General features: G+C 40.9%; 2 protein-coding genes across 2 annotated transcripts; one reads left to right on the forward strand and one right to left on the reverse strand.

Annotated features, from left to right (window-relative positions):
* Positions 1-290: 290 nt before the first annotated feature.
* On the reverse strand, positions 291-7503 carry p3h4 (prolyl 3-hydroxylase family member 4 (inactive)). Its single transcript, XM_033644025.2, has 7 exons — positions 6911-7503; positions 5587-5736; positions 5330-5501; positions 4154-4282; positions 3922-4067; positions 3347-3430; positions 291-881 (listed from the first exon to the last, which is right to left on the reverse strand). The coding sequence occupies exons 1-7, from the start codon at positions 7349-7351 to the stop codon at positions 732-734; spliced, it is 1272 nt and encodes a 423-aa protein (XP_033499916.2). The 5' UTR covers positions 7352-7503; the 3' UTR covers positions 291-731.
* Positions 7504-11349: 3846 nt separating this feature from the next.
* LOC117267969 (peptidyl-prolyl cis-trans isomerase FKBP10) lies at positions 11350-15951 on the forward strand. The gene is made up of 10 exons (XM_033644063.2): positions 11350-11641; positions 12417-12562; positions 12648-12837; positions 12919-13064; positions 13833-14022; positions 14101-14246; positions 14363-14552; positions 14747-14889; positions 14978-15141; positions 15266-15951. Exons 1-10 carry the CDS (start codon positions 11445-11447, stop codon positions 15452-15454), a joined length of 1701 nt encoding a protein of 566 aa, XP_033499954.1. The 5' UTR covers positions 11350-11444; the 3' UTR covers positions 15455-15951.
* The last annotated feature ends 741 nt before the right edge of the window (positions 15952-16692 follow it).

Genomic DNA, 16692 nt, shown 5'->3' on the forward strand with positions numbered 1-16692 from the left:
TCGATGTCCTCAGATCCTCAGAATTTGAATGTTTGAATTTAATTTAATTGAATTTAGTTTAGTTTATTTTTTTCTATATATTCATTTTATTTAATAGAGTCAGAAAGTAATTTACTTTGTTTCATTAAAAAACATTTTTTTCAATATAATTTACTTATGATAAATCAGTTATCAAAATTGTGATAAAGATTAATCAATTATTAATTTCAACAATACTGAAATCACACTGGTTGTTGCACCTCCTGCATCTTCGATGATCTAATAGAATAAAAATGACTTAAACAAAAAAGTATATTAAAATATTATTTTAATTATGAGCAATTTATTACAGCAACAACCCAACTGGTGGTTGACAAATCACTCTGCATAAGAAAACATGTCACCTTCCTTACACCACTGCACAGAGGCATTCAGCTTTCATTAAATTAAAACTGTAAATAAAAACTGTAGAAAAGTCAATGACAAAGTATTGACAAACAGGCTGATGACTAATTATAAAAATAACAGTTTTAAAAGGCTGATGACAGCCAAGACAGAATAAGTCGATCTCTGATCTTGATCAACATGACAGATTAGTTTTATCTCTCAGCTGGGTCAAAGTACACGGCCGAGTTGTCTTTTTCTGCTAAATACTGTTGGGAATGTCGATGTCTGTCTGTATGGAGGTTAACACTCTTTGGTTTTGTAGTCTTGAGAGGTGGGACAGAGCTGGACAGGAGATAGGACAGATATCAATCTGCAATCTCCCCAGCGTCCCACTTAGTTTTGGGTTCTTGCCACCACTCAGCCAGGAAGGACTCCTCATAGTCTCCCATACCCTCAAACTCAGCATCAGGATGCTCCGAGTATGAGGAGGCCATTTCTTCTGGACTGACCTCTCCCTTAAAGGTAACATGAAAAACACTCAGTCAACAGCAAGCAACCATTTTATTATCTTACTTCCATTCTATATTGCAAAACTCACATTTTTTCCTTTTTATGTCTATAAATCTGTCACACATGCACCCTGTAATTCACTAAACTCTCTCACAGTCCTCCCCAAATCTCAGGTCCAGGCTGTGTGTAGAGATGGGAGGGGCTGACCTGAGTTAAATAGATGTGGCACAGCCTCAGTGGCCAACACCTCCAAGCCACATACCACACGCTGCTGGCGGAACACACAGCACCCCCCCTCCTGCTTTTTTCTACACAGCCTTCATCCCCTCTTTCTCTCCCTTTCATCCTCTTTTTTCTTGTGCTACCCTTTCTGTAACCTCAACAGCAGCTTGCATTGAGTGTGCTGGTGTACTCCACAGTTAAAGTTTATATCCTCAAATATGTTTTATGATATTTTACTACATTTTTTTAAAAGGTAAAAATAAAAAAAGTGGAATTTGTACTAAAAGTCATGCAGACAGTTTGGGTTTTATCTGCTGAGGTTTTGAGGTGTCTGTCTGTGAAACCTCTGCTGCCATCACCCCAGCACAAAGGAATTTTGTTTGTGCAGTTAAGAAAAAAAAGTCTCAGGGAAGGATATCTGAAAACCTCATCAGATAAAATCAGTATAGCAACATACTTGGAGTAAGTAGGAAAAAAACATGTCTAGTTTGGGGGAACTGGTCCTTTGGTGTGTAATCTACTGTTTCCTTCATGAAATTTCTACGTGCATAGATAGTCATGGTGATAGAGCTACAGAGCTCATATTTCTGCAGATTAAGTATCTGTTGACACTTAAGCCGAGAGGAAACTTGGCTCCTAATTTAAAGCAGGACTATTTATCTTTTGAAAGAGGAAATATCTGTCTTCCTCTCACAAATGAAAAAAATAAAATGAACCACTTCTCAATTTAATGTGCTCCACAGCTTTGCCGCTACAACCTAATTTGGTCTGGTGTGATCTATAGACTTTCTTTTTCTCTATTTGTGCTACTTCCACAATGTTTTGGTTTATAAAGGGGACCTATTACGCTAATTTGAAGGTTCATACTTGTCATTTGGGTTTCTATTAGAACATGTTTGCATGCTTTAATGTTCAGAAAACACTTAATTATTCTCATACTGTCTGTGCTGTATTCACCCTCTGCCTGAAACGCTACATTTTAGAGCCTGTCTCTTTAAGTTCCCCTCCCAAGAAAGCCCAGTCTGCTCGGACTGGTCAACATTTCCAGGACTTTCACATCTCACTGTCTCTGCACTGGCACTGCAGCCAAGGGAATGACTTTAACGGAGAATACCGTCACTGTCTCTTTTTAAAAATCCCCAGTAAAAGCTTCTAAACACAATTGGACATGTTCCAGCAGGAATATGATCCAAAATTCAGGGAGAAATTAACAACATCAGCAGCCAAGATTAAAGATTTTTCTGATGTTAACATGTAGCTACACGCATAGCAGTGTATGTACTGTAAACGCTTGTAGTAACATGCCTGGAGCAGATAACCATATAATCTGTCACAAGCTGAAGCTGAAGCTTGAAGTTTTTGCTCACAGGTATTACTTTTCCACATGTTCACCCCATTATTTGAAACTGAAACTGGTCTGTCTATGCAGTAGAAAGAAAGACACAAATACTTTTAAAGTGGCGCTACAAGACAAGAAAAAGGGCTGTGGCATTAGCTTTTGCTCAAGAGGTAGAAAATCTACAACTACCAGAATGCATTGCGCCACAACAGACCAATAAACGCTCCCGCTGGTGGGTGACATAATGCAAACTTGTCTGTTTGACAAAGTGGCTGCCGGCTGGTAACAAATGATCGCATATTACAGTTAAACAGTGAGCTAAAATATGTTTCTTAAAACATCTGAACTAAATAATAGGCAACGCAGTAACAGAATCACAGTTTTTTTTCAGCCTGTTTTCACTGTGCGGGAAACAGTATGGTGCCCACTTCCTGTTCACAAACTCTCGCTAATACAGCTAAACAGGGCACTAAAATATGTTTCTAAAGAAAACTTTGGGTGCCAGCCAGGGAAACTTCGCCAGGTGCCATTTTGCATCATCCAGCAAAGTTCCACTGGAAGGGGAAGAGGGATATCTAGGCACTGGTTACATGGAGGGAAGTTTACCACCATTCATTTACACCTACTACCCACCGTGTTATGAAACAAAGCTGGTTGAAAATCAGCGAAGTATCCCTTTAACATTATGTCACAATTGTGGCCACAGTGGTGCTGTTAAAAAACAGTTACATAGGCTCGCTTCAATGACCTTTTCTTTATTTCCTTTAAAAAATAAAAATCTAAAACTACATTTAAAAGAACACAATATTACTTTTGCTTCAAAAACAGATAACTAAATGTGACTTCAGTTGGACTTTAAGCATGGTTGCTGTGCTCACAATATCACTCTGCTGCCCTGCAGCAACATACCTCATCCTCTGTTTGTAGGTAATTCATTGCAAACTCCAGCATCTCCTTCTGCTTGGTCGTCTCGTTAAAGTACCTCAGGGCCTCCTGAAAAACAAAAGTGACATATGTGACCTGAACAGCAGGCAAGAACAAGCCAACATCTAACTGTTTTATAGCTGGGCGCTAGGCAACAAATTTGGCCTGCTGTACTTTTGTGTTTACTGCTTCTTTTTTTTTTTTGCTTCTCAGTTTGGAAGCCTTGAAGCATTTACAGCAGTACAAACTTTATTTGAAGCAGCTTCAGAAGGCGATGATGTTTACCACACAGAGCTGGCACACTGCAGCTGCTGCCAACTTTACACCAATCAAAAAAGACAGAACAACAACTCTGCCTTAACGAGAGTGCATGGCTTTCTAATTACCACCTTGAAATTGTGTTAATGTTCACGCCAAGACCGCTTCATGCTATAGTTTTCCAGCTTTGGTTTAGTACAGTCAGTGTGAACTTTGCTAACACTCTGTGCTGCCTCTGCTCTCACAAGCAAAGTCCAGGAAGTACCAAAAGAGAATAGTAATGAGATTTCTGTTTCACTCACGGGCCGAGGCTGAAAGTCCTTCTCCTCAAGTCCCCACTGCTCCTGGTAGAAGCGATAGTATGCTACATTTTGCTGCATCACCTTGTCTTTGTTGTCAAACAGCATGTAACTGGCTGCACACGGAGCAGCGTTCTTTACATCATTCACTGTAAAGAATCACAAAATTATACATGTTTAAACAGTCTAACACAGATTGCTATCAAAATTCTGAAACCAGAGTCATAGTTCTTACATTTATAATAGGAGAACTGGAGGTAGTGATACATGGTGGCTACAAACTTCTCCACAAAGAAGCCTCCAACGTTAGGTGTCAGGTTCTCTTCGCACTTTACCTTACATTTCAGCACATCCAGGTAAAGATCTGAGGGAACAGCGAACATTATTTTCATACCTAAAACACTGAACTGAAACAGCTCGTAAAGCTGGGGTAGGCAGGATAATTTCCCATAATAAACTTTAAGCATATTGTAATCCAAGTGGACTAAGACAACACCAGACGTCTGCACGTCCTCTTGGCTCTGTTTTCAGGCTTTAGAAAATCTAGGCTGTGACAGGAGACTTTGGCCCATCATGGGTCTTTTCAGAGAGAAGGCGTTGCTACTGGCTGTTATATAAATGCAGATGCGCATACATGTCAATGGCGGAGAATACTGCAGTGAAAGTTGCTATTTCAGCATTGGCAACAGCTGCCTACACTTCAAAGCAACCCAAAAAATGAAGATGAACTTATGAAAAAGAGTCTATCAGACAGTCTGCATTCAAGTTCACATTTACGTAGCTAATGTCAGCTAGAGCCTTGAATCACAGTGTGTCCTTTGACTCACTCCCCACCACTACAGACACCTCGTCAGGAGGAAAGCAGGCAGCAGTTCCTGAGATGGACCCCAGTCGGACAGCCCTGACCCGCCACCTGATCAGCTAACAGGTTAGACCTGGCGCCCCGGCTAGCCACCGACCTGCTCTGACACCTGGCACTGGGATTTTATTTTTTTTTTTTTTACACTGGCTGAATTACAACCGCTACAGCTGCCGACTGAAGGCACGTCTTCCAAACTACTGCCCGCTCTCCTCCCAGGGAAGCAGTCCACAGTGGCGGGGAGTGAGGTGAAGGGACGGTGGGGTGGCTAATGTTAGTTTGCTAATTCTTGTCTCATTTTTTGCAAATAGAGAGAGTGTGGGGTAAGAAGGAAATGAGTGAATGTAATGTGTGCAACTGTACAATGAAATAGAATTAAATAAATCAATGTACGGGAAACATTGGGTTACTGCATGAAGCGTGTGCATATGCCTGTGGTCATCTAGTGGGAAGGGCTCAGGACAGAGAGGAGAGATTCAGGATGAGGGTGTTTTAAATTCTGACCTTTTCTAGATTTCTGCCTACCCCAGCTTTAAATCGCTCCCTTCTTACCTGCCAGGGTGGGATAGAAGTCTTTGAACTCTAAGATCTCATATGAGCCCTCACAGGCTCCTGAGCAGAGACTGTACACTTCAAAGTACTGCGTGATGGCCTGCTCCATGTTTCGGGCGCTGCTGCTGAAGTCTCCATTGTTGTAGAGCGTCACACTCTTCAGGAAAACACTCTGGATACCAAAGAGTTGCATTTGACTAGTTTAGCATGGATTTTATTTGCACACTGGATAAAAGCTACAATTTTAATCTACCAACTTCGTACGGCTGCTCCTCGTGGTCGATAAGATATTCCTCCACATCAAACAGTGTCTTGTAGTATTTCATGTTCTTGGTCAAATAGGGATCGGTTGGGTTCTTCTTCAGGAAGGTGTGGGCTGCTGACACAGCCTTCTCCAAGTTGTTAAGCTGAGGGAGAACAGATGGGAGTTACAATGGATGCAGTATTTTCAGGAAGCACCATCTCTCTTGCTGGTATAAAGGGGAACAGCAGCTCTTGTCATTAGACTGTTCACTGGATGATGTGACCTCTGACACCTATGCTCCAACAACGACTAACAGATGTAGATCACTGCTGTTAGAATATGAAGTCTTGTTGAGCTGATAAATTTAAAACTAATGCGGTGCTGCATGCAGAGATGTGGGGGGAAAAGGTAGCCTTGGCCATGTAATAAACACATCAACTACCCACCCTCAAACTACCCTCTAAGAAGAGAGGAGATCTCCCCTCTTTGATGCCACACATATTCATGCTCCAAAGCCATAAAACAAACACAGTAAGTAAAATCAAAACCATGCAAATCCTGTAGGCCTGCTTAAAAGCATGTTAGTTGCTGAGGGTGGCCGTTTGATCAGCAGATGGAGAGCTCTGATTCACCTTTTAATTTACCAGACAAAACTATAAACTAATCTAAGTTAAGTTAAAGGTTTCAGTACTTTGATGTGGTGAGTGTTATTAACACCTCCTGCTCCTGAAGGATCACTGCAGCCAAGAGTTTAAGGGTTTCTGATGGGGGCTGTTTATTACACCAATGAATGAATTTTGCCTACAATCACATGGAGGTTACCTGGAGATCTTTACACATCTTATAAAATCAAAAATGAGATCAGAGGTTTTGCCTTGGAAGCAAACCTGGTCCTAATCACTCTTTCTGACTGAGAATAATAAGGGGATTGTTTTCAGGGGAACACTGGAGGAGACGTGGCACATGCTCAACTGCTGCTTGATCTGCGGGAGGGCGCAACAAAGCAGCAGGGAAACTATACAACACATCTCGCCGACTAGAAATTTCCTTTCGGTGAGTCAAACCGAGTCAATCTGCGTCGAGACTGCGCTGACTTGCGCAGGTTACGCACAGTTAAGGTAATGCTAAATCCACATAGTCTATGTTGCTGCGTTATTGTGAATATCCCGATGAGTTTACAAAGGCCAAATCGCACTTATGTATCAGTTTGTATTACTTTTCCTTAACACCAATGGTGGGGACTTTGGGGAGTGTAACTCCAGAACTTACTAGAAAAGGCCTACATCTGCACTCCAGTCTTTGGCACAACACTCGACACATCAAGCCTCGGGTCTCACCTGGTAGTACGCATACTGTATGTACCGATACGGCACCCTTTTCTCGAAGTTTTCCAGTAAATCCCTCCGTGGATACTTGAGTTGAAACACTGGAAAATCCGCCTTGCACTTCTTGAGGCACGCAGCCCTCAGTAGGATGTGGCGCACGACGCGGAGGCTGCTGTCGGCGAACAGGGTGTCGTTGTCCCGGCTGACAGAGCTGCAGTTGCGGCTACAGAAAGCCTCGCTGTCCCGCAGCAGCCGGTGGAGCCGCAGGCTGAGCTCCAGGAACTTGATGCTCTCTGCCCAGTTCTGCTCCCCGTACTGCTCCAGCGCGTAGTTGTAGGAGCTCTCCAGCGGCATGATGTCCTTCTGAGGGAAACTTCTGAAGCTGTACTTCTCATACTGAGCCTCCACCAGGGCCGGGAGGACCAGAGCCAGGCACAGGGTTAGCAGGAGCATCGTCACCTCCACCGGCTCCAGCAGGAGACTGTTCTTGTTTTGAATGAGGCAGGAAACTTCCTCTTAATTTTTTTTTTATTTTTTTTTTTTTTTACCGGGGAATGCTCATGTCTGTCTGCACGTAGGCTGTGAGCCGCGTCCAGGTAGATGGTGAAAACAAGAACATCCGGTCAGAACTTTCAAAATAAAAGCCCTGCTGATCATGGCTCTACTAAGGGGTCTTTTTTATTTATTTATTTTTTTTTTTTCATTTTATTTTTTTATATTTGTATTGAGCATATATATCCCGAGTTCACAGAATATTATTGCTATTCTTAATAATAATAATAATAATAATAATAACAATAATAATAATGTTAATAATAATAACTTTATTTGTATAGCACCATTCATACAGTAAGTGCAACTCAAAGTGCTTTACATAATAAAATGAGAAAATACATATGAAGACAGTGTAAGACAGAGTAAATAAGATTCCATCACACACTCACACATACACACACATACATAGCCTACACACACACACACACACAAACACACACATAAAAAATATGAATTATGATTGATACCAATTAATTAAATAAAAGCAAGAAAAATATTACAGCCAGCCATCTTGTAAAGCATACTGAATTGCTTAAGATTTTTCCCCTGTTAATTCCACATGGTATCCATTGCAATAATTTATTTGACATTAACAAACACACACATTTTGTTAATTAAACGAAAAATTAATTACCTCAAGTGAGTTTTATGTCTGCAATTTTTTCCCAGTATGATAAAAAAAAAATTAAATGATACATAAAGAAATAAGATGTCCTCATTTATGGCTTTTGTGGCTGCAGGTAACACTAGGCTAACACAACTACAGGCTCTGGTAACTTTAAGCATTTTTCACTTATCAAAAATTCAAAACTAGGTTATAAAGGAAGATTAATCAACAAGTTAACTGGTGTCTGCAGCCCTTTAACTGAAAAAAAATCACCTCCTGACAATTACCTTGAAGGAAGAAGTCTTCACTTCCGATCTAAATAGTTTTAAGTGTGGTTTGCTTGACACAGCCGTCAGAAAATTTGGATTTCAAGACAGAGAAGAGGGTCTAACTTTCCTCAGTGTTTCCAGGGTCGTAAAACTCAACAAGCCCAGGAACCAAAATTTAACTTATTAACAGGGATCTGACTATATTGTTATTTAAAAATAATGTTAATAATTTGCCCCCAGCTCTGAAACTGTGGGCAGATTATGTACCTATTCATAAGATATTGTCTCAGTAGTTGACTGTAGTTGACAGTATTTTCAGCTTGGTTACCTGCATACCTACTGACAAGCTGGGACATGGGTTGGTGATCTTAAAAATCGATTTGCATAGTTGAAACATTACTTCTGGGCAATTAACCTCTGAGTCTGCAATCTCTGTAATATTTCATAATGTTATAAGACTCAGACACATTGTGATATTTGACTGAGTAGGAGGGTTATTAGGACCCAGGACCTCTTTTACTGGGGCAGACAGATGTGCCTGTAAAGCAAGTCTGTGCTTAATAACAGTTTAAAGTGGAGAATATAAAAACTCAGCCTGTACATGTCTGCCATACTTTGCTGTGACACGGAGGAATAACGTCAGATTATGGAGAGACACGTTATAATTTTGGGCTGACTTCATACGTGAGTGAAATCATGGGGCCAGCCCTCTGGGCCAGGAATTACACGTTTGCAGAATTCCATTAAAAAGTGGGTGGGGGCCCAGCAGCCACTCCTCCTGCTGCTCTCTGGAGTACATGACCCGATAGATGTGTTAAGCACCACAGAGACAGACAGAACAAGGCCGGAAGTTGTGTCGATTTGCCATTCAGAATAAAAGCACCAAGTAGATACATTTCTTTTTACCTCAGAGAATCTATTCTGTTGCATAAGTACCACAACGTTCTTCAATTTAAGTCATTTCAGACCATGCTGGATTTTCTCAAGCTGCAACTTGCTGATGGCTTATTTCAATCAATGAGTTTCTTTACCCCTGTGTCAGATATGTAGGTAAGATTCCTGGAGATTGCTGGTTAATATGTTAAAATGTGTTTGATATAGGCCTGTACTCTATTTTTAAAAGAACACTGCTGCACCACACTACTAAAGCTGATCAATTATCAGCCTGTACCATACACTACTTCAAGATAAATGTGGATATAGTCATCGTTTGTCAGGGTCAAGACCTTTGAATCTGCCTACTCCACAAAAGTCTGGTTGACTATTTGGAATGGTAACAATCAAACATTCTGACATTTTTTTCCCCACGTTTAACTATCACATCTGCAAAGCGCCACCTGCTGGCAGCAGAAAAAAAGTGTGGTTTTAGCCATAGCTAATTGAGAGATTCATAAAACTGTGGATTAATGGATGAGGAAACATCATGGGTCGGTGCTGTTATTCATCATGATTTTACAATTGAAGGTCAGATGTCAGTGGCTGCATAATCATTTTAAAACGGTGTTTTAAATGCTCTTGGCTCAAGAGGCCTGGAGTGTAAGAAAACAGCAAAGCCATGCCCAACATTTTGAAGCCACGTGGAGCTTTGCCCAGCTGAAATTGATTGGCTATTTCTCCTCACTGACTACTCGGCAGACTTTCTTTTCCATAAACTAAGTGGATAATCTTCTACAGCACACGTTTAAAAGTATGCCCTTTGAAGAAAAATTTGAGATGAAACAACCCATTGACCACCAGCCACGGGATATTGTTATGAACCAGTCCATTAGTGAAAATATTAAGATGTCACTGAGAGAGTTTTCTGGAGGAAAAATGGCTAATTACTTGCTAGTTTGTCAGAGAAGAAGTTGTTTTGTTTCCAGTATGTTATTTTGAGGGAGTGGTAACACTATCTCGTCAACAACAGACCTTCAGGATCTCAAGCATCTTTTTCAGAGGAGTAACAAACATGAAAGCTGCAGGACAACACAATAAACTGACAGCATCTTTAAACTGAGGAGAATGGGTATGAGCCCAGCCTGTGTTAAACTGTGTGGAAAATGTGAACTATCATGTCAAACTGTAAAATTGTAGCCTAATTCTCTGATTTTGATCAGCAATGACAAATATTGTAGTTATTGCCCCAGCAATCTCTGTCACCTAAAAACTACATCACTGTATATGCATATGTGTATAGAGTGCCCCAGGGATAATGTTCTCTGTAGGCTGACAAGGAAGTTAGCATCACACTGTTTCCCTGGTCAAAAAGCCTATGGGATTTTCCCATTGGATTCTGGATTATTGCAGAAAATAAGCTCTGTGACAAACAAATGTTTGTGATACTTACATGTTTTGTTCAATGAACACCACTTTTACTACTGTTGAAACCTAAATTCAATCGCCAGAAGTAAAAAGCTAACAGTAGGCTATAGGAACTACACGGTCGCGTGATGTAACATCACCACTATAACAAGACTGTAAAGCCATGCTCAGCACACGTGGGAGAAGTTTTTCTTGTAGGCTTTCTCCAAGAAACCCCTTTCTGACAGAAATATATTCATTTTAACTCAAACCATGACTTTTTTCCCAACTTTAACCATGTTTGTGTAGGTTTCGTTTCAACACAGGGGGCTACACATATGAAACAGAAGGTTTCGGGGTCCCCCACCAAATAATTTTGAGCGCCCGACACTTAATTTTCATTTCACTGGTGAAATTTTATGTGCATTATCTATATCAATTTATAGTGTACGTGCTTTTAATTTTGTTAAAATAAAAGTCCTCCACTTTGCAACATTCTAACCATCAATTCAACACAAATGTATTTATCCCAAAGGAAATTCACCTACCTTTTTCCCAAATGAATAATGTAGGTGAATATTGAAAACTAAATATCGAGGGGGATATGTCCCCTGCGTCCCCCCCGTCATAAATAAGTGTCCCCATGTCGTTATTTGTCAAGGCATGTATGTTGTAATTGTAACCGGAAGTAGTGTATCTCACTTCCGCAGTCTTGACGCAATTCCACAGTCCCAGGCTTCTCTCGGTACTTCTCTTCTTCACCCTCATCACCCCCTCTGTTAGTCGGGCTCTCTCTGCCCTGTCAGCTTCCGCAACCATTGCCCCGACTGTCCAGATGGATCTGATAATCTCTGTGGTTTTATTTTACCTCCATGTAGTCACAGTGAAATGTAACCCCGGGCCGTTAGTGGACGTTGTTATCGACCGGTACGACATACCGAGAGTTTGTCCTCGCGAGGTGAAAACAGAGGATTTTATCCGTTATCATTTTAACGGTTCCTTCTATGCAGACGGGAAAAAGTTTGACTCCAGGTGATGTCACAGCGAAGTATAAAGTATAATTTCAATTAATTTAAACTGACTTCATACACAGCTTTAACTGTTTGTCTCTACAGGAAAACCTTCATGTTTTAAAGTGAAGCGCGAGCTACGGTAACAATATACCTCACGTGCAACCGTAAAACTATCCCTCAGCATGTAATGGCTTTAGCAGAAATAACTTTTCCAGAGGTTAAAATGTTGTAAAGTGGAGTAAGAACGCTGTCTAACATTATGTAGAGTTAAACAAAGAAAAGTGCAGGAATGCTAACAACACTTTCCAGATGGATTTACAGATAATTTACTGCAGTTGAGATAACTGCAGACGTGTCAAGCCTCATATCATGTTAAAATTTTGCATCACCTCAATGCTTCTAGAACAATGCATGCATCATATGTGTATGAGTTATAGTTTTGCAGGGATTTAGTCTCCAAAAATTAATTATAGGTGCAGAAAAGGAGTTTTTCTATTGTTGCAGTGGTGGGTATTTGATGCCATGTGTCAAACATCCCTCTAAGTTTTAAAAATTAAATAAAAAAGGAAACTGTCTGATAATAATTAAGCCAAGCAGAACATAATGGCTCTTTTAAAAATACTGCTGATGTGGATGGAACATTGGATGCTGACTTACAAGCCATAAAATGTTATGACACCGTGACATCAGCCTCTAGATTTTTTTTTTTTTTTGTTATCTACTAATTTGGCACTCCTACATACTCTTTGGATTCCAGTGTACACTCTCATCCAGCTCTGCCTTTGTGTCCACAGTCATGACCGAGGCAAAGCCTTCATCAGCCAGGTCGGCCTGGGGAGACTCATCACAGGGATGGACCGTGGTCTTCAGGGCATGTGTGTCAATGAACTCAGGAGGATCACCATCCCTCCACACCTGGCTTATGGGAGCATAGGAACAGGTGCAGATTAACATGACAGTCAGGTTACTTTGTCTGATATGTGATTAGTATTGGTTTACGCCAATCTGTACTATGTGTTCGACAGGTGGTGTAATTCCTCCTGACGCTGTGTTGGTGTATGAAGTTCTCCTGCTGGACATATGGAACACTGAGGACAAGGTTGAGATCCGCACACTTGGCAAACCAGCAAGCTGCAACCGCACCACTGTGGCATCGGATTTTGTGCGTTACCACTATAACGGCACCCTGCTGTCTGGTGCAGCCTTCGACTCCAGGTGAGGTGAGGTTAGGGTTTAACATGAAGGTATCTCTTTTCCGTCTGTTTCTGTGATTCTAAAACACGTTGTGTTTAATAGTTACACGAGGAATGCGACCTATGACACCTACTTGGGTAAAGGCGACCTCATCAAAGGCATGGAGGAGGGTCTGTTGGGCATGTGTGTTGGGGAGAGAAGGGTCATCATCGTCCCACCCTTCCTGGCATATGGAGAGACCGGCCATGGTACTGTATAACCTGTTAAAGAAATAAATTTACATTTCGAACTTGCTCACCAGCAACTGTTTTTATGTTAATAGTTGTTTCAATAGACTTCAATAGGCTTGGATTTGCCCTGTTCAGTGCCAGAGATAAACTACAAATTACACATACTTTTCATTACTGCTGATTATTATCCAACTTACACTAAAAGCAACTGTTTGTTTTGGTTCTGAAAGGTTCTGAAGTCTGAAAGGGGCTTTAGATAAGTCATCTACTTCACTGAGCATTTTGTTTCATTTGCTTTTATTGTCAAGTCACATTATTGTTGCATGGTAGCACAGTCAAGAGCAAAGACTATTTTGAAAAAAGCTTCCCTGGAGGTGTGTTCAGGTACATGTGTAAAACTCTGATATATCAGGCTCAAAACTTACCTGTTGGTTGGCACTTCTTCTCAAAGTGTTCATGTTTGATTATTTTTTTCCCTTTCGGTACACCAAGTTTTCAGTGGCGTCCATGCTGATTGTGTTATTATGCATTAATAACATGTAGACAAGTAATGTGAAAAGGACTGCAAATGTCCTGCATGGCTGCCTGCCTCTGCAAGTCACTGCAAGTTGAAAGTTCCATACCACACTAATATACCACACAAAAGGTCTGCCTGGAAGGCAAGAAACTTATCTCAAAACTTTGTCTGTGCTCTGAACAATGGTCCACTTTAAGGTGAAGTATATTTGCCTGGTATGGACATGGGCCTGTGAGATATAGACACACTGCAATTTGTTTTCCTAACAGGAACTAAGATCCCTCCCCAGGCTACGTTGGTGTTTGAGGTGCTGCTGGTTGACGTATTCAACCCAAAGGATGATCTGATTGTGGAGGTGAAGGAGTTGCCTAAAGGCTGCGACCGCAGGACTGTGACTGGAGATTACATCCGCTACCACTACAACGGTACCTTCCAGGATGGAACCGCTTTTGATTCTAGGTAAATTGAGACTTCTCCGTTATCAGGAAACAGTAAAACATGAGCAAAATTGACAGAATTTAATGTTTCCTTTGACAGCTACAAGCGAAACAGCACCTATAACACTTACATCGGCATGGGATATGTGATCAAAGGGATGGATAAGGCTCTGCATGGGCTGTGCATTGGAGAGAAGAGAAAGATAACCATCCCTCCACACATGGCGTATGGTGAAGATGGAGTCGGTGAGTATGACACATGCATTTGGAAAGATTCAAAAGACACTTGGAATGGACAAACCACTTAATGTTGTTTATGTTTACTACACTGTCTGCCTTGTTTATTTCTTGTCTTGCTGTAGGAGACTTCATCCCTGGCTCTGCTGTGCTAGTCTTTGACATCCACGTCATAGATTTCCACAACCCCAAAGACTCAGTTGACATTAAAGTTACCCACAAGCCTCAGGAATGCAAAGTGACCAGTGAAGCTGACGATTTAATCCAATATCGTTATAACTGCTCCTTGATGGACGGCACCCTGCTGTACTCCTCGTGAGCGCCCTCTGCTACACTGCATCCTCCTCCTGCTTCATGCATGTAATCATTGCTGGCAGCATTTATGTATCCATGACAACAGCACGTATGCCTGCATGGCTCAAGGTTTTGATACCTCGAAAAGTTTTATTTAGCTTGGGGTTTTTTTTTATCCCCACTGTTAAGATACAAGTCTGTGTGTCCATTTCCAGGGACCAGTACGACTCACCTTCCATCACGACTCTCGGAGCGAACAAGGTGATCTCAGGTCTGGAGGAAGGTTTGAGTGGTATGTGTGTTGGCGAGAAGAGAGAGGTGATCATTCCACCACACTGGGGACATGGTGAAAATGGAGGTCAGTGATTGGAACTGCTCAGATCACACTCTGCACACTTTCTTTTACCCCAAATCATATCTTTCCCTGTCTATTTTGGTGTCTCCAGCTGGAGGAGTTCCCAGGAGTGCGGTGCTCTTCTTTGAGCTGGAGTTAGTGAAGCTGCAGAAGGGCGTGCCAGAAGGCTATATGTTTGTGTGGCTGGGAGATGGCCCTGATCCCCTCTTTCCTGCTATGGACCTTAATGGTGACAAGGAGGTACCTCTAGAGGAGGTAAGCAGGACCCGGTTTACGACCTTCCCTTCTTAATGTATCTTTTAAAGCAAGAGAAACAGCCTTGGTATAAATGGTAAAAATGCTTTCAACGGTGCTACCATATCTCCTTTCCACTTTCCAGTTTTCAGCCTTCATCAAGCTCCAAGTGCAAGAGGGTAAAGGTCGTCTTCGGCCAGGGGTCGATGCCGACAGCATCATTAAGGACATGTTCAACAACCAGGATCCCAATAAAGATGGGAAGATTGTAGAATATGAACTGAAAGTTACGGTAGAAGATGATTCTGAAAAAGTAAGAAGAGACGAGCTGTAAAGGGGACATACAGTATTTCATTTGTGGTGAGAAACAGGCATACAGTGGCGGAGGTTTTGCCGTCATTTTAGCAGCTGTCATGCAACTATTTTGAAGATGTTTCAGAGACTGAAACGTTAAGTCTTCTTAAGACAGAGAGTTCGCCTTCCTAGAATCTGTTAAAATATGTTGTACGCAGGAAATAGGTGTTTGAAAATGTGAAAGGGAAGAAAAATGGTCTGTGGGGAAATTGGGTTCTTTTGGAAAAGGCACATTTGAGTCAAATATTTACATTGTGCTACCTAAGAAAGCATTTGGGCTGGGCCCTTTCTCCAGAATATTACTAAATATGATTAGTAGTCATTGCAGTGCCTCGTATAAAAAGGATGAAAACTCACTGGTTGTACAGTATATTTGGGGGTGGTTAGTTTGTACAATACTAGAAAATCTATTATAGATAATTCTATTACAAAGTGTGCTGTGGAAACATGAAATAAACTGTTTTATAGTAAAATGAAGACGACACCAACTTTATTTCTTCCACACTGTCCGTGTGCAGACATGTACCTGTGAATTAGTTTCATACACTTCAATTCAGTGGCCTAAATTTAAATGATAAAAAAATAAACATATGAAGAGGTAATAAGTCTGGATTAATGAAGAGAAAAATGCATGACAGACTGTATGTGACACTTTGTCCACAAATGACAGAAAGTAAGAGCCTGTTTAAAACACAGTTAAAATGGCTATGAAGATGAAACCCCATATGCCTGATTCTAATTTAAATTCCCTAAAATTTGGCACAAACATCAACTTGGACTCAAGGATCATTATTGTTGGTAATAAGGCAAAGGTCAAGGACACTGTGATCTTGTCTGCCTTGAATGCAATACCTCAGGAACACTTTGAAGGGTTTCATAACTTTGGCACAAACGTCCATTTGGAATTAAAAATTAATTAGAATTTGTTGGTCAAAGATCATAGGTCACTGTGACCTCACTAAACGTGCTTTAGGCCACAACTCAAGAATTCATACACTAATTATAACAAAATTCCACACAAATGTCTAGTAGGATATAATGACCTTTAGGATTTCTTTAAATGGCATTTTTATGACATACAGTCCTATGACTTGTTTTGTACATTTTAATGACATACTGCACTATGACATTTTATGACATACTGCACTATGACATTTTATGACATACTGTACTATGACATTTTTATGACATACTGCACTATGATATTTTATGACAATC

Source organism: Epinephelus lanceolatus, chromosome 18, assembly GCF_041903045.1.
Source record: "Epinephelus lanceolatus isolate andai-2023 chromosome 18, ASM4190304v1, whole genome shotgun sequence".
NCBI classification, from domain to species: domain Eukaryota; kingdom Metazoa; phylum Chordata; class Actinopteri; order Perciformes; family Serranidae; genus Epinephelus; species Epinephelus lanceolatus.